General features: G+C 38.7%; 1 protein-coding gene across 9 annotated transcripts in view; it reads right to left on the bottom strand.

Moving 5' to 3' along the window:
• UBAP1 (ubiquitin associated protein 1) overlaps positions 1–23,061 on the bottom strand; it is a 61,024-nt gene that overhangs the window by 13,314 nt on the left and 24,649 nt on the right. For 6 of the 9 annotated variants that reach the window (XM_045840851.1, XM_045840854.1, XM_045840850.1 and 3 more), the window contains 2 exons: positions 14,517–14,557; positions 642–766 (listed from right to left, as the gene is read on the bottom strand). In XM_045840851.1, coding sequence (XP_045696807.1) covers positions 642–766; positions 14,517–14,550 — 159 coding nt within the window. In that variant the 5' untranslated portion in view covers positions 14,551–14,557. Of the gene's footprint in view, positions 1–641; positions 849–14,516; positions 14,558–23,061 lie in introns of those variants that run through there. The other 3 variants (XM_045840855.1, XM_045840856.1, XM_045840848.1) reach the window with 2 other exon arrangements.

Raw genomic sequence — 23,061 nt, 5'->3', positions numbered from 1 at the left:
CTTTCAAGAAGGAATTCTATATACATATTTATATTAACTGGGCTTTAAAGATGAGATGGTTGAGAAAGAAGCTTTTGAGGAGATGGTATTTCTAGAAGAGTAACAGCTGTTAGTACGGTGAGAAAGAGAAAAATACTCCAAGTGGAAATAACAGCTCATGAGAAAAAGCATAGTGTACACAGGTAATATACACAGTATGTTCGACAAATTTGCTAGTCACCTGGTTTGCAGGGAACATGGATGGACGGGACGGTAAAAGGAAGAGACCGCAGAGAAAAAAATATCATCTAACTTGAGTGACTAAGATAATGAGGCTATTAACAAAGAAAAAGAAAAGAGGTAAACAAGGAAGTCAGATAGGCAATGGGGATTTGTTTCAGACAAAGCACAGAATCCCAGGAATTTAACAGATTACACAAGATCTGTAATTGATGCACAAACGTGGTGTGTGTGTGTGTGTGTGTGTGTGTGAGAGTGTGAGAGAGAGAGAGAGAGAGGGAGAGAGAATGTGAGCTAAGCAATAAAAGAAGCTATAAGAAATACAAGAGACATGAGAATTTTTTTTCTATTTCACTATAAATCAAATTCTTACTTATTAAACTTTTAAATGCACTAAACTTTAACTAAAAATCACCACTTACCTGTACTTCTCTGACAACCTGCAAACAATCAGGCAAGGAGAAGCCAATAGGTAGACCAACTTTAGCTGGTGTTTTGAATTTGTCTCCTATCTTAAATGGGACATCATCAAGGTAACTGAAAGTCCCTACAATCAAAAATAAAGTAGAAAATATCAGCAAAAATCTTATTATTTGTTTTGCTATATGCTTATATCTAGGATACAACATTAACTTATGCTATCCTAAGACTAGAAGTTCCTTCTGTGACTTCTTACCTTCTCCTGACCCTAGGTGTCTAAGGAAGAAATTCTACTTGATTGTATTAGGGTTTATTTTCAATTATACTTAATGTAAAAGCCAAAGTACTCATGGTGGCCTATCCAAAAAGCTCACAACCTCGCTTCCCTCAACTCAATAGTTGCCTCCTAGCTCACTAGACTAAGTCACAGTGATCCTCTGTTCCTCAACCATAACTGGGTCAAACCCAAGTCAAAAATTCTGCCCTGGCTGCTCTCTCATTCTGGGATGTTCTTCCCTCAGATACTCATGTGACTTACTCCATTACACCTTTCAAGTCTTTGCCCAAATGGCACTTTCTCAGTAAGGTTTGCCCTGACCACTCTATTTTAAATTACTACTACCCCACCCTTACCTCAATACTCCCATGTTACCATCTATCTCCCCCCACACACACTTACTACCTTCTAACATATTGTCTCTCTTGTCCAATGGAATGTCAACTCCTTGTAGGCAAATATTTAAGATGATTTTATTCACTGAGGTAGTCTCAAAACCTACAACAGTGCTGGCACATATTGGGCATTTAGTAAATACTTCTGAATTGATGATAGCATCTCCACAAAAGAACCTCCTTGATTAGGATTTTTCTACATTAGTAGGAATCACTTCTTAATATAAAGAATCACTCTAGATTTTTGTTTTTAAGACTACATTCTGGAGTACATCCTACATTTTAAGAAACACGGCACTTATGAAAAAAATAAAACCAAAGAAGGCCATGGGAATCAGAATAGGATTATCAAGAGAACACAATTAGCTCTGACCAGTGTGGCTCAGCTGGCTGGGCGTTGTTCCACAAAGCAAAATGTAGCCAGTTCGATTCCCAGTCAGAGCACAGGCCTGGGTGGCAGGTTCAGTCCCCCATCTGGGCCACGTGCGAGAGGCAAACTGATCAACGTTTCCCTCTCACGTCAATGTTCCTCTCCCTCTCTTTCTCCCTCCCCCCTCTCTAAAAAGTAATAAATCCTTTTTTAAAAAAGATGAAATTCCTTTATCTCCCTAAAGGTTGTATTGTCTGCCTATCATAGTGGGATAATACAGAAAGACCAGGACGCCATCACAGACTGACAAGATCAGACAAAATGAGAGTAGCTCTTAATATATGACTCTCACTAGCTATACACTCCAAACTGGACCATGGTTTCTCTTCTGGACCAGGTTTGTGGCTAACTTACTGGCAGATCATCATAGATAATGAAATGTAACTGATACAATGAATTTTGTTTTTTCAATATTACTTACTAAAATAAGGCTTGTTTCTGGACCTCACACTACTGTATCTTCTTGAGTACTCACAAAGACAATTATACCTCTTCCACGAAGATGACTTCTCTCCCTCCTAAAAACTCTTTAGATTTGACCCTGGTTGGTTTGGCTGAGTGGATTGGGCACCAGCCTGGAAACCTAAAGGTCATGGTTTGAGTCCCAGTCAGGGCATATGCCTAGGTTGTGGGCCAGGTCCCCAGTTACAGGCATGTGAGAGACAACCGATCGATGTTTCTCTCCCTTTCTTTCTCCCTTCCCCTCTCTCTGAAAATAAATAAAATCTTTAAAAACTCTATCGATTTGAAGACCTATCAAGGGCATGCTATATTTGCAATCCTGTCATCATTCCTAACTCTGATGTAGCTATTGCTGATACACCTGAAACCCTCCATCAGGAAGAAAACCCCTGCTCCTACCCCAGCCAGAATCAAAACATTTTTAACTAGGTCTCACTCAGCTTGCAAGTTAAATCCATAACTGTTCAATTTAATAATTTTTCTGAGGCATCACCAAAATTATTAACAATGTAGAAAATTTCCAAGTTGGTCATACCTTTGTAAGTGCTATTTTCTCATCTAGCAATGCCCATCAAAGTCCCACTCTTACTACTTGACCAATAATTTTTAGTCCTTTAAGAATTAACTTAAGAGCACCTCCCTTCTCAGTCTCAGAACACCTAGTTCATACCACCATCTCAGGTCTTAACATTCTGTGTTGTTAATAGTTTGTTTCCTTGTATTCCCCCCAGAGACTCTAAATGTGAATCTGAGTATTCCTGAATAAAGGATAAATGTTTCATATCTACATCCACCAAGTTCAGTATAATGCCTGGCAGATGAGATTTTCTCAATAAGTAAAGAACAAATAAAGAAGACATGATCTTATACTTCTTTTATATTTAACTGTCACCCCCACACTAACTCACATTTCATTAGTATTTATTAAAATTCAAAATGGCAAGGCTAGTTATGAAAATGTTTTAATAGAATACTCATGCAAGACACAAGCACATTTCTAAGATTCTGGACAAAGTCACAAAAATATAACAAGTTCCCCCTGAAAAAACAAATCAAGTACCATCACAGTCTGCAAACAAAACTAAGTATTGGTTACAACACTAAAACACTGTGCCACTTATAAAATGCTTTATGTTATAGAGATTAAAAACAAAGCTCTTTTTAATTCTAAATAATTTTTATCCAACTGTCTTCCATGAAAATGGGTGCTCAAATGTCCTTGAAAGTTAGATTCTAACTTTGGCTCGTACCCTGATTAGATGGAAACAAAGTTGAAATTAGCATTGTCTAAGAAGCATTGGAAAGAATATAATCAAGTTAATCACAAAATTAAGTTTTTTGTTTAAGAAAAATTTAAGTATACATTTGAAGAAAGTTAATTATGATACACACATATTACAAAAAAAAATCCTATCCAAAGTAACATAAGCATGTATGACATACAAGAAAATCTACCCACATTAATACTAACAAAATGTTCTTAAATAAGGGGTTCTATTATATGCTAATAAAGAGTTGGGTGGGGAGGTAGAACTATATACCAAAAAGTACTAAAGATACCTAAGCTGACTGAGAATACCCTTCAAGAATGGTGTTCACCTTCCTTGACTACCTTTCAGTTAGGTCACATAACAGTGTTGGATCCACTGATGACTTAATATTCTATAAATGGAACTAGGCCCTAACTTAGGGACAGACAAGATCAAGTAGCACCAATTACAAGTATCTGCTTTAAAAAAGCAGTTTCATTTCACTTACAAAATCAATGCCAAGGTAATTTAGCACATTCCCTAAACCTTCCCTTAGCCCTTTAAACTTTCTCAACAGGGATTGAGCAGTTTTGTGATTACTGGGAAGAAAGAATAGAAATAAAAAGCAAAAGGCATTTAAAGAGATGGCAACAGGGCACTTCCAGTCAAGATGGTCCCATAGGCAAATATGGCTTGGTTCCTTGCACAACCACATCAAAATTATAACTAAACTATAGCACAACCATTACTCAAAACCATCAGAAATCAAGTTAAATGGAAGTCTGACAACTACAGAATTCAAGAAATCACATCCTTCCAGACTGGTAGGATGGGCAGAGACCCAGAACAGTCTGATCCCAAATCCACATATGGTGGATAAAAATTCGGGAGGGATATATCAGAAGAAAGGGGACCCGGCCCTACACCAGGGCCCACAACCAAGTGTTCCAGTGCCAGAAAGGTAAGTCCCCATAACTTCTGACTGCAAAAACAGGTGGAGATTGAGTCAATGGAAGAAACTTCTGGAATTCCAAGCAGTTCCTCTTAAAGAACCCACACACAAACTTATTCAGACTCACTCCCTCCAAGCTCCAGCAAAGGGGGCAGCTTGAAAGGCACCAGTGGTATAAAGAGAGGAACTGAAGTGTCTGGCATCAAGGCAAGAGCTAGGGATAGCTTTCTCCCAGGCATAAAGGCAGGCAGAGGCCATTGTCCCTTTTCTGAAGCTTCCCGGCACAGAGCCAGCAGGCTAGTGCCATATCTGAGACTCCATCAACCTGGCTAATACTGTTAGCCTACCCTGGAGATCCCTCTGAGGCACCATCCACCCAAATTACAGCTGTTAACAATGGCTTTTCCATATGAATGGCTGGTGGTGGCTCATGTTCATAACTTCCTAAATCCTTTCAAACAAGCAACAGTTGGCCTCAGTGAGCCTCCATCCTCCATACCACTTTCTAAGTGGCCCCAGGCATGGCACGAGCAGCAGCCAGCCTAGATTCATAGCTTGGCTTTGCCTGGAAATCTCCAAGCCCAGCACAAGTACAAGCCATCTCACATTGCTTCACAGCTTAGGCAGGGTGGCCCTAGGTAAAACACAGGTAAGCGCTAACCTTGGCCTGTACCACCTGGGAAACTCCAGCGCCTGCATACCTAGTAGACAGCCACAGACCACATCGGAGCACCATCACCCTGCCCCAGCACAGCTGATCTTCCACGGAGGGCAGAGGTTGGTGGTCAGTGGTCACAGCCAGGCCTTGCAGCTGACTGACCTGGGTAAATACCACCCATTGACCTGCCAACAGCAATCAAGTCTCAAATACAAGAGGAGGATGTATTTAGCCCCTATGAAGGGCGCACCTTGAGTACCCTGCTTGGGCAATAGGGGAGGCTGTGCCACTAGACCCTACAGGACACCTACTACGTTAGGCCACACTACATGTATGACTCCACACATGGAGTCACAGCAGTTCTACCTAATACACAGAAACAAACACAGGGAGGCTGCCAAAAATGAGGAGAAAAAGAAACATGGCCCTAATGAAAGAACAGATCAAAAGTCCAGAAAAGAACTAAACAAAAGGGAGATAAGCAATCTATTACATTCAGAGTTCAAGACACTGGTTGTAAGGATGCTTAAGGAACTTACTGAGGACCTCAACAGCATAAAAAAGATCCAGTCAGAAACGAAGGGTACACTAATTGAAATAAAGAACAATTTAAGGGAAACAACAGTAGAGTGGATGAAGCCAAAAAGCAAATCAACAATTTGGAACATAAGGAAGAAAAAACAACCAATCAAGAACAAGAATAAAAAAAATCCCCCCAAACTAGGATAGTGTAAGCAGCATATGGGACTTTAAGTTTTCCAACGTTACCATCATAGGGCTGCCAGAAGGAGAAAAAAAACAGCAAGAAATTGAAACTCTATTTGAAACAATAATGAAGAAAAACTTCCCTAATTAGGTGAAGGAACTAGACATGCAAGTCCAGGGAGCACAGAGAGATGCAAACAAGATGAATGTAAAAAGGGACATCATAAGACACATCATAATTAAAATGCCAAAAGTTAATGATAAAGAATCTTAAAAGCATCAAGAGAAAAGCAGTCAGTTGCCTAAAGGCGAGTTCCCATAAGACTGTCAGCTGATTTCTCAAAAGAAACTTTGCAGGCTAGAAGGGATTGGCAAGAAATATTCAAAGTTATGAAAAGCAGGGACCAACAGCCAAGACTGCTCTACCCAGCAAAGCTATCATTTAGAATCAAAAGGCAGATAAAGAGCTTCTCAGACAAGAAAAATCTAACAGAGTTCATCATCACCAAACCATTATTACATAAAATGATAAAGGGACTTATTTAACAAAAAGATCAAAACTATGAGCAATAAAATGGCAATAAATACACATCTATCAACAATTGATTCTAAACAACAAACTAAGCAAACAAGAAGAACAGAGACAGAATCATAGACACAGAGAGCATTTTAATGGTTGCCCAATGGTAGGGGGTGGTGGGAGGAATGGGTGAAGAGGTGAGGGTATTAAGAAGTATAAATAGGGAGTCACAGAATAGCCATGGGGATATAAAGTACAGTATAAGAAATGGAGTAACCAAAAAACTTACATACATGACCTATGGACATGAACAATGGAAAAAAGGAACCTTTTGAATAATGGACAAAGACTACTTTAAGTACGATTAATCACAATGCTATGATCATTAAAAAGAATTTTTTTGCAAATATAATCATGCCTTAGGAACTATTCATTTTTATTCAGTATATCAGAGTATCTATTTAAATATATCAGTTTATCTTATTTCTCAATATATTTTATGTTTTAAATGGATTTAATAAAAACTCCACACATGGACAGATAATAAGCATTGTGACTAACAATTTCCTGGCTCACCCCAAATACTTTAAGTTTCAGTCTTTGTTACTGAAAATCTTTCTAAAATGTCTGGGCTCATTTTCCTAAGTTCTATTTAGAAAAAGAAAGCGTATCTCTGATGACCTGTGGCTGTGGCAGTTTGAAGTCAGGTTCTGCACATCACTTTGCATTATGCCATCAAAAGAGACTGGGTTGCACGTATAATGACTCATCATAAGTTCTGGGAAGGCTTCATTCTGTTCTCTTTCTTTCTAGATTGCTAATATGCTTATGATCTTGTGAACTACTTGTTTTTCTGAAGGAAAAAAAAAGGTGCAATTCCAGGTAGGAGAGAAATTTCTAATAGAAGGTAGCAAAATAATTTGCTTAATTCAGGTTTTACTGTTAATTCAAGTGTATCCAAACAGGTTTTTGAAAATGAACAGAGCAGAACAGATCAAAGTTAAAATTATGTGAAAACCTGCAGTTCCATAATTGGGTATCACTACCTTAAAGCCTAAACCAGGCAACACTTGCAAAATTAGACAGGTAGATAGGTAGACAGAAACACAGACACACACAAAAAATTACACAGAGATCTGTTATAGAATGTGAAGCAGGAAGAAAATGTTACGTGTACCCTAGTAACAAAAACAAGCCAGATAACCTACAAAATGAGCTTTTTAATATTCAATGTAATTAAAATACATGGAATTAAAAATAAAGATACACACAGAAGAAAATGTGTTCCATCAAAAGGGGGACCAGTCATCAGACCCTATTACAGGGATGGCTAAGAAATTTAAATAATTAGACATTTTTAAAAGAACTGTAATAAATATGTTAAGGGATCTAATGGAAAAGGTGGAGAAGACAGGGAATTTCAACAGAGATGGAAATATAAAGAGACAGCTGGAAATGCTTGAAATGGAAAATGCAGTATTAGAGAAGAAAATGTTGATAGTTCATAAACCAGGCTATGCACTAATCCAAAGATAATAGCAAAGGAAAACATCAGAGAACTTGAAGTTAAGTAAAAAAAAAAATTAACTGAATGGAAACACCAAGAAAGAAGTGGGGAAAAAATAAAACAGAGCCTTAAGAGATCTCTGGAACATTATCAAACAACCTAATGCACATGTAATAACTGGAGTTTCAAGAGGGTAAGAGAGAGACAACGGGCCAGAAGAAATGTGGTAAGAGATAGTGGCTGCAAATTTTCCAAAAGTGATTTAAAAAGACATTAACCCACAAATTCCAGAAGTTCAGCTAGCTCCAAACAGGATAAATACATAGAAAACCACACCAAGGCACAACATAGTCAAACGCCGAAAACAAAAAACACAGAGAAAACCTTGAAAGAAGAACAGCAGCATATTACATACAGGAGAACAATGATTAAATGATTGCCAACTTCTCTTCATAACTCTTTAAAGCATTAACAGATCAACATTTAAAACATTTTCTATAATATGAAATACCTTTTTCTATCAGTCAGCAGAAAAAGTATTTCAATATCTTAGTAGAAATTAAACCTGGATTGAGCGTGGCCTGGGAACCAAAGTGTCCCAGGTTCGATTCCCAGCCAGGGTACATTCCTGGGTTGCAGGCCAGAACCCCCAGGAACCACACACTGATGTCTGTCTGTCTGTCTGTCTCTCTCCCCCCTTCCTTCCCTCTCTAAAAATAAATAAATAAAATCTTAAAAAAAAAAAAAGAAATTAAACCAAGAACAATATACACCCCTCCAGAAGCCAGCTAAATGGTCATAAATAGGACAGCTTGGCCTTTCAAAGGAGGGAGTTATTAAGTAGGGTTATAGACATGTTTTCCTCAATTAAAATCTCAAGGCATTTTTTCAGATATTAAAATACTACTTTATTTGTTGAAATATTTTTTAAAAAAGAAGTGTTTTTTAGAATCCTTTAAAAGTCACTTCTGGGAAATAACTTTTTTCTTTGATGAAATAAGTGGCTAACAAGTTAAAAACTAAAGAGGACTGACATCTTAAAGAACCAGGATCCAAGAGAGGCCTGATTTAAACTGTATCAAGGGTTTGTAATGAACATAAAGATAATATATTTAAAGGTCTTTGAAAGTAACTGTTTATATTTCTCTTTCTGTTATTCAGGAATATATAATTATCAATTACAGTGGAAGAAGTTTAACCTCAGTTGGAAAAAATAAACTTGAAAGTCAATCAAATAGAGGTATAAGACAGAAGAGCACAAGACCTAATCAGCCCAAATACATAAATAGAAAAAGAGCATTTTCATGAGAGGAGTTACTTCCTTTTCCATACCCCAAGTGCCCCGGAAGACTTACACACAAACACACACTCTCCCTCTTTCTCTAACCCATAATGGACCAGTCAGAGAATATCTAATTTAAGGGAGTACTCTAAATTTTGATCAGATACTCCCTTGACCAAAAGGACAACTCTAGGTATATGATGTTAGCCACTTAAGCTGAAAGATCCAGTGGTGAGAAGCACCAAAACTGGGGTGCCCATTTTTGGCTCCATGTACTCTACACAAGTAGGCCAAAAAGCAAGTCTATATAACAGAAGTATTAAAACAGAGCACATCTGCAGAGCAAAGCAGTGAGAAAAGTCTTTTTAGCTTCCTAAGTGATAGAAGAAGTAGTAGCCTTAATTTCCTGGCTTTCTAATTTCAGCTCTATAAAGCCAGGCTGAACTTGATTCCCTGCACTCAGATGCCAACAAGATTGCTTTTTAATTATTCTCCACCTCTTACCTTTAGTTTCTATTTCTTAAACTACATGATACCTAAAAAATAAGATTCTTAATATAAAATTCCAACGGAAACCACTGAAACTCAAATAGGAGCTCAGCAAATTAAATCATAAGGAGCTCAGTAAATTAAAGAAAGGGAAAATCTTTTCCCAACTTTTACTCAGGTAGAACAATTCATCCAACAAGAAAAATTTTGGTTAGGAGATAGAGAAAGTTGTAAAAAAGCCTTTATTGATCAGATAACTTCAGAATTATAACCTCTCTAAATTGGGTAACTAAAACACATAACCTAGGGTACAACTTATTTTTCACTTCAATCAATCAAAAAAAGTTCCCTAAGGTTCGAGATAGAAAGCTTTTCTTTTGAAATACGATTCTAAGTTTAAATTTTTCATTTTTGCTATTTTCTCTCACTAGGTCTTTCCTGTGTTCTTGGCTGTCTTCTCTTTTCCCCTGGAAAAGGGATCCAGAGGCAACTTCAAATCTACCTCTTTTACTATCATTTGAATACAATCATGGGTAGCTTAATAACAGGGACACATTCTGAAAAATGCACCAGAAGATGATGTCATCACTGCACGAACATCGTAGATGTTCTCACACAAACCTAGGCCACTACACACACAGGCTCCATGGTACAGCCTGACTGCTCCTAGACTGCAAGCCTGTTACTGCACTGAATACTGTAGGCAGCAGGAGGTAGCACAATAGTATCCAAATGTAGAAAAGGTACAATAAAAATATGGTATAAAAGATTGAAAATGATACACCTGCATAGGGCACTTACCATGAATGGAGTTTGTGGGACTGGAAGTTGCTCTGGGTGGGTGAGTGAGCAGTGAGTCAGTGTAAAGGCCTTGAACGTTACCGTAGAATCTATAAACATGGTACACTTAGGCTGCACTTACTTAAAATGTATTCTTTCTTCAATCATAAATTGTTCACTTTTTAAACTCTTTGGTTAAAAACTAGGACACAAACACACAATAGCCAAGGCCTACACAGGGTCAGGAATCATCAATGTCACTGTCTTCCACCTCCACAGCTTGTCCCACTAGAAGGCCTTCAGGGGCAATGACACCCATGGAGCTGTCATCTCCTATGGTAACAATGCCGACTTCTGGAACACCTCCTGAAGGACCTGGCTCAGGCTCTGCTTGAGGAGTGTCACTCTTTTCAGGAATATGTCCATGTGGGTTTGCTTGGTTTGATTCTTTTTTCCCTCGCAGATTTGCTCCTAAGCAGGTAATGCACCATAAATACTCCTTGTTAATGAAAACCTTGCAGTGTTGGAGTCTATGTTCTCAACTTTTTAGAAGCTTATAAAGGACTATAAAGGCTTCTTTTTTAAAAACCTCAACTGAGGACATTTTTTCATTGCTTTTAGAGAAAGAGAGTGATAGGAACATCAATTGGTTTAGCACCAGGTTCCCCCCGAACATGTGGTGGGCGAGGGCATGGTCCCCTATCCAGCTGCACCCCCTAAGCTGACTTTCAATAGATTGCAGCAAGGAGAAACATCAGTTGGTTGTCTTTTCATACATGTCCCGACAGGGGATCAAAACCTGCAACCTGAGAATCAAACATGCAACCTTTTGGTCTATGGAATGACACTCCACCCAACAGAGCCATGCTGGCCAGGTGCAAAGCTTTTTGCTAAACTCTCCATTGTGAATTTTCTTGGGGGTTCTTCTATTTCTTCTCCTGCAGTTACTCTCTTGCCGCTTCTTCGGCTATGTGCTCCTGTTGCAGTTCTAACAATTCCTCCCTAGTCAATTCCTCAGGAATTACCTCTAGGTCCTCCTCAATGTCATCTAGGAGCTTCTCAATGTCACCTTCATCCACACCCAGGTTAAACTTGTTTGACATCTCAACCACAGCCTTGTTGATTTCTGCAACTTCCTCATGCTTGGCAAATCCTCTAAAGTCATACATGAACCTCTTCAGTGTCCTCTTCCACATGTCATTCACACACTTGTTGGCGACACCACCCCAAGCTCAAGCAAGGTTCTTGATGCAGTCATAGATGTTATCCTCCCAGAATTGCATCAGTGTCTTCCTCAGTTTCAGCAATAGCCTGGACAAAGGTCCTCCTCAGGTGGGAGGCTTTAAAAGCTGCTTTAACTCCTTTACCCATTGATTGGATCAAAGAGTGGAATTTGGAGGGAGAACCACCACTTTGATTTTGGGATAAAGATCACCAATAAAAGGAGAATGTCCAAAAGCATTACCAACAATATGCAAAATCTTGAAAGGTATGTTATTTTCCAAATAGTACATCTCTGTTTCATGGGCACAGCAATTCAGGAGAGCATCTTAGAAGAGGAGCTTGGTCATCCATGACTTCCTGTAGTATACTGGCAGCGTGTGCTTACTGATAATACGCTTGAAGACCCTGGGGTTCTCACTGTGCCAGGTCACAAAGAGTTTCAATTTGTAGCCTGCAACACTGCCCCAAGCAATACTGTTGTCCTGTCCTTAGAAGCCTTGAAACCTGGCATGGACTTGGCCTCCTTAATAGATGAAAGTCCTTTCAGAATCTGTCTCCAGCATATGGAGGCTTCATCCATACTGAATATTTGTTCTGGCAAGTAATTTTCCTCCACAATCAGCACATCTAGAGTTTCCAAAAATTCTTCAGCTGCCTGCACATCAGCACTCTTAAGACTTACCAGTCCCTTTTTCGTTATGTAATGAGTAACAAGTCTTAAATCATTTAAACCACCCAGAGCTAGCAGTATATTCAGCACTGTAGTCAGATCCAGCCTTTTCTTCCAATATCACAAACTTCTTGCTTTGGCCATGATCATCACAGTGCTGAGAGGGATAGATACGTTTATATATCCAGTCTTCAATCCACGTCATCAGAAGTTTCTCCATGTCCGATATAGGTCTTCTCAGATTTTTATTAGTTTTATTGCCTTCCATGAAGCAGATACTTTAACAGCTTCTGTCACTCTGTTCTTGTTCTTCAAGATCATAGCTATGGTGTAATGAGACATGCCTGACTGGCAAGCAATAGCCATTACCGATTTTTCCACCTTCGAAGTCCTTGATCATTCTTAATTTCATTTCTAGATCATTCATTCAATATAGCTGCTTACTGGCAACTTAGCAGCCATGATGAAGAAAACAGCACAAAATCAAATCACACACAAGAGAAAATGATGTGATCTAGACATGCAGTAAAAATATGATGTCTGAGGCTGCTCCTGACATAACAGGGCATACTGTTTTACGGAAAACTTTTAAAAATATATACATAGAAAGAGTATAGTCTAAAATAACAATAAAAAGCATAGTAAATACATAAACCAGTAACACAGCTGTTTACTATCATTATCAAGTATTATGTACTGAACATAACTGTATGTGTTACAGTCTTATAAAGTAGCAGTGCAGTAGGCTTATTTACACCAGCAACACCACAACACATGAATAATGCACTGCTGTGCTACGACGTTCTGACAGCTATCACATCACCAGGTGACAGGACTTTTTCAGCTCCATTATAATTTTATGGGACCACCATCCTATATTTGGTCTGCTATTTACCAAAATATCGTTATGCAGCACATTACTGTATTTGGAAAGAGTCCTATAATAACCTTAAACAACAGGATAACTTACCTGGCATATCTGATGCCTGACCTGTTACACAAAATGCAAATTTCAGAGTCTGAATGACAACTCCGAAGGGATTTAACAAAAGATACACATGTAATGAATGTTAAGTATATGTACAATGGTGATTCAAAATATTAAAACTGTTATATAAAGTATGTGAGCAAGTTAACTCCACAATGACTGCTGTACTACCCTGACTCAGCTGACACTATCAAGCAACCTCGTAGGTGAGAAGAGCAGACCACCACGTGCTGCCAAGCTGCCTAGCAAATCATTCTTACAATGGCATAATTTTTAAAATGAAAGATTGGTTTTAAAACCCCTTTAAAAACAATAGCATTGTCTGGATATTTCTGGTGTTTAATCCTTTTCTTCTACTATATGAAAAGAGGTCTCTAATTATAATTTATTAGGTACTTCCATTCCTCCCAAATGCAGACAATAAAGTTTTCAAATGTTGTATTTTAGAACAAGATGGTAAACTATTAGTCTCTAATGCAAAATTGTCATTACTACTACTGATACCTTTATAATATATTGACCTACTGATCATGGTTTATTTGTAGTATATTACTTCTTTGGAAGGGGGCAACTAAACCAAAATATTATGAAGTGTTAACTAGAAGTTCAGAATTTTTCACACGAGATAGAGAAGAGCTATGACCAAGGAATGATAACTACTTCAATACACTGCTAAAACAACAAAAATAGGCAGCCTCCCTGACCATCCCTGGTTATCAAGTAAAATAACCATAGAGAGACTATTACTATCCATTTGAGGAACTACTTAATTATTAAAGCTAGCTATTGAAACAGACTCACAGATACAGAAAACAGCTGATGGTTGCCAGAGGGAAGGGGGATTTGAGGGCTGGGTAAAAAAGGGGAAGGGATTAATAAGTACAAACTGGTAGCTACAGAACAGTCACAGGGATGTAAATTATAGCATCGGGAATATAGTCAATGATATTGTATGTACAGAGTCAATAACTCTGTATGGGGCCAGGAGAGTATGTAAAATATTGGGAGAACCACTTTGTAAAGTATATGGCTGTCTAACCACTATGCTGTACACTGAAAACTAATACAGAATAATACTGAATATAAATTGTAATTGAAATAAATACCACAGTAAAAAATATATATTGAACATATTAGTTATCTGAAGTCCTACAGAATGTGTATGCTACCCTATTGTACAATTTTATTGTTCTCAAGCTGCTCATTTAAATTAAAAACATGTTAAGCACTTAAGTGATTTCAAACTCTCTGATCAAATCAAAACTTAAAGCATGATAAGTCTACTTACCATGAAAATCTGCACCCAACTTCTTAGAAGCCATTTAGAACCTGAAAAACAAGGAAATATTTCTTAAGCTCACGATGCCTTGAAGGAATATAAACAAATCATTACAAGAAAATTACGTCATAAAAAAATAACTCAGAAGACTAAAAGGTGACAGAACTGATACAGTCTTCAAACTTCTCAGTCCCAAAGTCTCATAAAAGAAAGCAGAAATGGGGAGAAATTAGCTTTCTAGAGAAAAATTAAACATTTCTGACATCTGCATGTTCTAGGAGGAAAAAATGACAATAGCATACTAGCCACTGACCAATTTACACTCGAACTGTCAAAAGAAAAAATTACTAAGTACATATCTTCCTGATATAAACTATGTCAATAATAGACTAAAGAAGATATTCCATTTATTCAGTTATGCAAAGTTACAACTTTTACTGTCAATCAACTATAACTGTTAAGACTAAAATTTCTGAAGTGAGGAATGAATGATATACAATCTTCTGTACTGTTTTAATTTTGTATAATTTTTTTAAATGAAGGGAAAAACATCATAAAGCCACACACCTAGCTTAATATTATCTTTGCACTTTCAACCCTTAGATAAATAGATACGAAGTCTTGCACAAATACTCTGAGCTCTTCAACCTAAAGTTTATCTCCCTTGATATGGTATGTTGTTTATACCTTTAACTTACCTAAGACATATAAGCAAAAAAAACTTTTTAAAATTAAGGCTAAGTATATGAATTTATGGTAGTGTTTATTAGCCTGCATTGTAGCAAAATGCAAGAATCATAGTGAAAATGATTTATTTCCCACTGGAAGTTTTTTTTCCAAGTGAATATACTGCACCTATCATGAAAATCACTCAAAATCTGCACAGGACTTTTTTTAAAGCAAACTGACAAGTTGATTTTAAAACTTACATGGAAAGGCAAAGGAAATAAAATAGCCAAAATGATTTTGAAGAAGAACAAAGTTGGAGAATTTACCATCTAATTTCAAGACTTACTATTAAGCTACAGTAATTAAGTCAGCATGGAAATGGTATAAGGATATCACACAGACCAACAGAACAGAGTCCAGAAATAGACTCATACACATATAGTCAATGATTTTCTTTTTAAAAATATTTATTTATTTATTTATTTTTAGAGAGAGGGGAAAGGAGGGAGAAAGGGAAGGAGAGAAACATCGATCTGCTGCCTCTTGTACATGCCCCAACTAGGGAACCTGGCAGACACCCAGCCATGTGCGCAGACCTGGAATCAAGCCAGCAACCTTTCAGTTTGCAGGATGTCATGCAACACACTTTGCCATACCCATCAGCGCATCCACTTGATTTTTTTAAACTATATTGTATTGATTATGCTATTACAGCTGTCCCAATACTTTTCTCCCCTTTATCATCCTCCTCCCTGAACCCACCATCCAGCTTTCCCCCAGCTTCGTTCAAGTCCATGGGTTGCAGATATAAATTCTTTGGCTTCTTCATTTCCCATACTATTCTTAACCTCCCCGTCTATTTTGTGCCTGGCTATTATGTTTTTTATACCCTGTACTTTTCCCCCATTCTCCCCTCCACTCCCCACTGATAACCCTCCTTGTGATCTCCACTTCTGTGATTCTGTTCCTGTTCTAGTTGTTTGCTTAAGTTTTGTTTTTGTTTTTTAGGTTCAGTTGTTGATAGCTGTGAGTTTGTTGTCATTTTACTGTTCATAGTTTTTGATCTTTTATTTCTTATATAAGCCCTTTAACATTTTATATAATAAGGGCTTGGTGATGATAAACTCCTTCAACCTGACTTTATCAGGGAAGCACTTTATCAACCCTTCCATTCTAAATGAAAGCTTTGCTAAATAGAGCAATCTTGGACATAGGTCCTTGCCTTTCATGACTTTGAATACTTCTTTCCAGCCCCTTCTTGCCTGTAAGGTTTCTTTTGAGTAAACAGCTGACAGTCTGATGGGAACTCCTTTGTAGGTAACTGTCTCCTTATCTCTTGCTGCTTCTAGGATTCTCTCCTTCATTTTAATTTTGGATAATTTAACTGTGATGTGTCTTGGTGTGCTCCTCCTTGGGTCCAACTTTTTGGGACTCTCTGAGCTTCCTGGACTTCCTGGAAGTCTATTTTCTTTGCCAAATTGCGGAAGTTTTCCTTCATTATTTGTTCAAGTAAGTTTTCAATTTCTTGCTCTTCCTATTCTCCTTCCAGCACTCCCATGACTCAGATGTTGGAAAGTTTAAAGTTGTCCCAGAGGTTCCTAAGCCTCTCCTCATTTTTTGCATTCTTGTTCCTCCATTCTGTTCTGGTTGGATGCTTATTTCTTCCTTCTGTTCCAAATTGCTGATTTGAGTTCCAGTTTCCTTCCCTTCATTGTTGGTTCCCTGTATATTTCCCTTTATTTCACTTTGTATAGCCTTTATTTCGTCCTTCATTTTGCAACCAAGCTCAATCATTTCTGAGAGCATTCTGATTACCTATGTTTTGAACTCTACATCTGATAGGTTGGTTATCTCCTAGTTGCTTAGTTTTTTTCCTGGAATTTTGATCTGTTCTTTCATTTGGGCCATAATTCTTTGTCCAGGTGCACCAGTCTGATTGAATGTTTCTTTAACTCCTTGGTTCTTGTACTTTCATGCAAATGATTCTGGCAGTTCTGGTTGTTCTTTGTTTTTTAAATTAGTAGTTATCCTTCTTGTGGTTGTGAGAGGAAGAGAAGCATTTCTGCCAATACCTCCATTGGCCTCCATCATGACTGGAAGATTGGCATCCAATTGATTTTAACAAAGGTGCAAAGGCATTTCAAAAGAGGAATGTCAATCTTCTCAACAAATGGTATCAAACATTCATAAGCAAAAACAAAACAAAACCCTCAATTCATGCCTTGTACCATACATAAAAATTCAGGGGGATGGAAAGATTATGGCTAAGGGCTACAAAGGTTCTTTTCTGGGATGATTAAAATGTTTTATAAGTTATTGTAGTGATGATTGTACAACTTAATATACTTAAAACCATGGAATTTTACATTTTATTTTTTCTTTTTTAAAAAAATTTTTATTTATTTATTTTAGACAGAGAGAAATGGAGGGAGAAGAGAGAAAAAAACATCAGTGTGTGACTGCCTCTTGCACACCCCCTACTGGGAACCTGGCCTGCAATCCAGGCATGTGCCCTAGACTGGGAATAGAACTGGCGACCCTTTGGTTCATAAGCCAGTGCTCACTCCACTGAGCCACATCAGCCAGGACTGAATTGTACATTTTAAATGGGTAAATTATATGCGGTATACTGACACACATCACAACAACATGGATAAATCACAAATGCATCATGGCAAGTGAAAAAAGCCACTCAAAAGGTCATATACTATGTGATTCCATTTACAATATTCTGAATTGGGGACACAAAATTAATTAAGCTACCAGGGACTGATAGTGGCAAAAGGACTGACTATGAAATGGAACACAGGGCCTTGACTATGTGGCTTAACAAAATGGACATTGTCCTCTAAACCAAAAGGTGGCCAATTAGATTGCTGGTCAGAGCACATGCCTAGGTTGCAGGTTCATTCCCTATTTGGGGCATGTGCAAAAGACAACCAATCAATGTTTCTCCCTCACATCGATGTTTATCTCCCTCTCTTCCTATCCCCCTTTTCCTCTAAGAAAAAAAGAAAAAAAAATTTTTGGAAAAGGAACACAGGCATTTTTTAGGTCAATAGAGCTATTTTATATTTAATTGTACTACTGGTTAACTGACTCTAAGTTTTTGTCACAATTCATAGACCTAAAAACTAAACAATAAATTATACCATATATAGTTTATATGTAAATTATTATCTCAATGTTTTAAAAGGTATACAAGGGAGTGATTCCCAAAACCTTTTATTTATAAAACATTCTGTATTTATTCTTTCATGTTTAAACTTCGGTCACCTTCAAAGTACTCTCCATTTGATGCAACACACCTATGAAGATGTTTCTTCCACTGCTCAGAAGTTTTTGAACTCGTCGGTTGCCTTTTAATGCGTCTGCCATTTTTTTGTTTCACATCTTCCACACTGGCAAAACATTTCCCTTTGAGGACTTTTTTCATCCATGAAAACAAAAAAGTCACTCGGGATGAGATTGGGGCACAGGGGTCATGCCATTTTTTACTAAAAACTGCTGAACACTCAGTATGGTGTGGGCAGGTGTGCTGGTGAATCACAGATCACGAAATGGGCAAATACATTTAAAGTCTTCAAAAAAATTCACTGAAGCTAAATGCAGCCTCTCACAACAATGCCAACTGGTACACTGATGGGTTCCTAGAACACTCACCTAGCAAGGTAGCCTGTACTACAAGAGGCCCACCCTCCAGAAGATAATTCCCTATTTTACGGTGGGGTGTTGCCACTTATATATACCCATCACACTGAAACTACATAAAATAGAATCACTGGCTCTCACTGGTATGACTCAATGGATTGAGCATCCACCTGAGAATCAAAGGGTCATTGGTTCAATTCCCAGGCAGATAACATGCCTGGGTTGCAGGCTGGGTCCCCAGTAGGGAGCACACAAGAGGCAACCACACACTGCTGTTTCCGTCCCTCTCTTTCCTCTTCCCTTCCCTCTGTCTAAAAATAAATAAATACAATCTTTTATAAAACAGAATCACTGAATAATATGAGGAATAATATTTTAACTCATCCTAATGGAATGAATTCCATTTTTTAAGTGCCAGAATTCAAGATAAATTCTACAGCTCTATCACATTCTACTGCATTAGTATGTTATATACCTGATGGACAAGGGTTTTATACAGTGATGTACATAGTTTCTAACAATGAATTTCTTCCCTATTAAAAAGTAAAAAAAAAAATTAAGTTGAAGTAAACCAGTTTTAGTGTCTCTTAGTTTAGAAAAGACAGAGACTTCCAGCCAAGATGGAGGAATAAGCAGAGACACTTCACTTCCCCACAACCAAAAGAAGGACAACAACCAATTTAAAAACAAAAAACAACCAGAACTACCAGACAATCAAAATGAATGGAAGTCCAACCACCAAGGAGTTAAAAAAGAAACATTCACCCAGACTGGCAGGAGGGTTGGAGACAAGCAGCCTGCAGAGAGGACACGAAGCAAGGCAATGGCTGGCAGAACAGGCAGACCCACATTCACCAGCGGAGAAACTGAGAGAACAATAGGGGAGCAAGACAGACAGTGCAACCCAGGGTTCAAGCACAGGAAATAAAGCCTCAGAACCTCTGGACGTAAATACCAATTGGGATTGCAACAGTGGGAGAAATTCCCAGTCTCATGAGTGTATTCACTGGAGGGGCCCAAGGGGTCCTAGATCATACACAAACCCACCCACCCAGGAATCAACACCAGAAGGACCCAATACACTTCTGGGTAATGGGGGAAGTGACTGAAGCAGGACAAGAGTCGAGCAAGTGGCATTGTTCCCTCTCTAACCCCATCCCCACATACAGCACCACAAGGCAATGAAGTGGGTTGCCCCACCCTGGCAAATACCTAAGGTTCCACCCCTTACAATATAACAGGTGCTCTGAGACAAAGAAATGTGGCCCAGACAAAAGAACAGATCAAAACTCCAGAAAAAGAATTAAGCGACAAGGAGACAGCCAACCTATTGGATACAGAGTTCAAAACACTGGTAATCAGGATGCTCACAGAAGTGACTGAATACGGACGAAAATAAAGGATACAGTGAAGGCTAAGCAAAGTGAAATAAAGAAAAATATACAGGGACCTAGCAATGAAGGAAAAGCAACCAGGACTCAAATCAACAACTTGGAATGGAAGGAAGAAATAAACATTCAACCAGAACAGAATGAAGAAACAAGAATGCAAAAAAATGAGGAAAAGTTTACAAACCTCTAGGACAACTTCAAACGTTCCAACATCTGAATCGAAGTGGTGCCAAAATGAGAAGATGAAGAGCAAGAAACTGAAAACTTACTTGAAAAAATATGAAAGAAAACATCCCCACTCTAGCAAAGTAAATAGACGTACAAATCCAGGAAGTACAGAGAGTCCCAAAAAAGTTGGACTCAAAAAGGAACATACCAAGACACATCGTAATTACATTACCCAAAATTGAAGATAAGGAGAGAATCTTAAAAGCCTCAAGAGAAAAGGAGATATTTACGTACAAAGGAATTCCCATAAGACTATCAGCTGATTTCTCTAAAGAAAACTTACAGGCAAGAAGGGGCTGGGAAGAAGTATTCCAAGTCATGAGAGGCAAGGACCTACATCCAAGACTACTCTATCCAGCAAAGCTATCATTTAGAACGAAAGGGCAGATATAAAATGTTAAAGGAACTTATCTAAGAAAAAGATCAAAGCTATGAACAGTAAAATGACAACAAACTCCCAACTATCAACAATGAAACCTAAAAAACAAACAAAAACTAAGCAAACAACCAGAACAAGAACAGTATCACAGAAAAAGAGATCACAGGGAAGGATATCAGTGGGGAGGGGGAGGAGGGGGAATGGGGGGGAAAGGTTCAGGGAATAAGAAACATAGTTGGTAAGCTCAAAATAGACAGGGGGAGGTTAAGAATAGTACAAGAAATGGAGAAGACAAAGAACTGATATGTACGACCCATGGACATGAACTAAGGGGTGGGGAATGCTAGAAGGAAGAGGGGGAGAAAAAAATGGGACAACTGTAATAGCATAATCAATAAAATATACTTTGAAAAAATTCCATTAAAAAAGAAAAGACAACTTGAGACTTCCGGTGAAGATGGTGACATAGGCAGACATGGCTCACCTCTTCCCACAACCCCGTCACAATCAGAACAAAAATATAGAACAACCATCACTCTGGAATGTCCAAAACTGAGTTGAACAGAAGTCGGACAACTGAAAAATCAAGTTGAATGGAAGTCTGTAAACGAGGGAATTGAAGAAACCATATCCATCCAGACAGGTAGAAGGGTTTCATACGCACAACAGTCTGGTCACACACCCACATGGATAAAAATTTAGAAGGGATATCTGGGGAGCAAGGAGGCCCAAACCCATACCAGGACCCCTCCCCAGGATTCCAGTGCCAGGAAGATAAGTCCCCACAGCTTCTGGCTACAAAAACCAGAGGAGATTGAGTTGGTGGAGGAGGCTGCTGGAGCCCTAAGCAGTTCCTCTTGGGGAACCCACACATGGACTCACCTACTCAGACCTGCTCCCTCTGAGCACCAGCACCAGTGGCAACTGGAAGGTCATCAGTGGTGTATAGGGAGAGACTGAAGTGTCTGGTATTGGGCGAGCAGAGACCTTTGCTGAGCTCTTCCCCGACAGAACCAATACTGTATCTGAGACTCCAATGACCTGGCTGATACAGCATGACCTACCTTGGAGATCCACAGAGGCTCTACCCCACCCAACTTAGGGGCCCACCCAAGCTGCTTTTCCATCAGAATGACTGGTCTTGGGTCCTAAATCCTATCAAACAAGCAACAGCTGGCTTCACTGAGCCATAGTGGCAGCCAAATTAGAGTCACAGCTTGGTTTCACCTGGGACTCTCAAGCCCAGCACAAGTAGCAGCCATCTCAGATTGCTTTACAGCTCAAGCAGGAGGCCTTGGGGAAAACATAAGTGGGGGCTGACCTCAGCCTGCACCACCCAGGTAACACCAAGGCAAATGCACCCAGTGGAAAGTTACAGACCACATGAGAGCACCACCATTCTGCCCTTGAACTGCTGATCCTCCAAGGTTCTTGGTGGCCAATGGTCAGAGCGAGTCCTTGCAGCTGACTGACCTGGGGAAATCCCTCCCACTGATCTGTCAATAACAACCAAAGCTCCATTACAAGAGGAGGGTGTACTCAGCCCACACAGAGGGTGCACCTCATTACCCAGCTTGGGTGATAGGGGAGGCTGTGACACTGGACCCTACAGGACACCTACTTCATTAGGCCACACTAGACTCCAAGACATGGAGTCAAAGCAGCTCTATCTAACACACAGAAACAATTACAGGGAGGCTGCCAATAGAAGGAGACAAAGAAACATAGTCCTAATGAAAGAATACATCAAAACTCCAGAAAATGAGCTAAATGAAATGGAGATAAGTAATCTATCAGATGCAGAGTTCAAAACTGGTTAAAAGGATGCTCAAGGAATTTAGTGAGGACCTCAGCAGCATAAAAAAGACCCAGTCAGAAATGATAAATACACTAATTGAAATGAACAACTTACAGGGAAACAACAGTAAAAGGGATGAAGCCAAGAATCAAATCAATGATTTGGAACATAAGGAAGCAAAAAACTACCATGCAGAACAACAGGCAGAAAAAAGAATAAAAAAAAAAAATGAGGATAGTCTAAAGAGCCTCTAGGACAACTTCAAGTGTTCCAACATTCGCCTCATAGGGGTGCCAGAACAGAAAGAGCAAGAAATTGGAAATCTATCTGAAAAAATAGTGAAAGAAAACTTTCCTAAACTGGTGAAGGAAACAGACATGCAAGTCCAGGAAGTGCTGCAAGTCTTAATTATGATGGATGCAAAGAGGCCCATTCCAA

This window comes from Phyllostomus hastatus, unplaced genomic scaffold (genome assembly GCF_019186645.2).
Source record: "Phyllostomus hastatus isolate PE091 unplaced genomic scaffold, TTU_PhHast_1.1 phas_contig_34, whole genome shotgun sequence".
NCBI classification, from domain to species: Eukaryota; Metazoa; Chordata; class Mammalia; order Chiroptera; family Phyllostomidae; genus Phyllostomus; species Phyllostomus hastatus.
The sequence above is the reverse complement of the archived record's forward strand: the minus strand, read 5'-3'. Positions and strand labels throughout refer to the sequence as shown.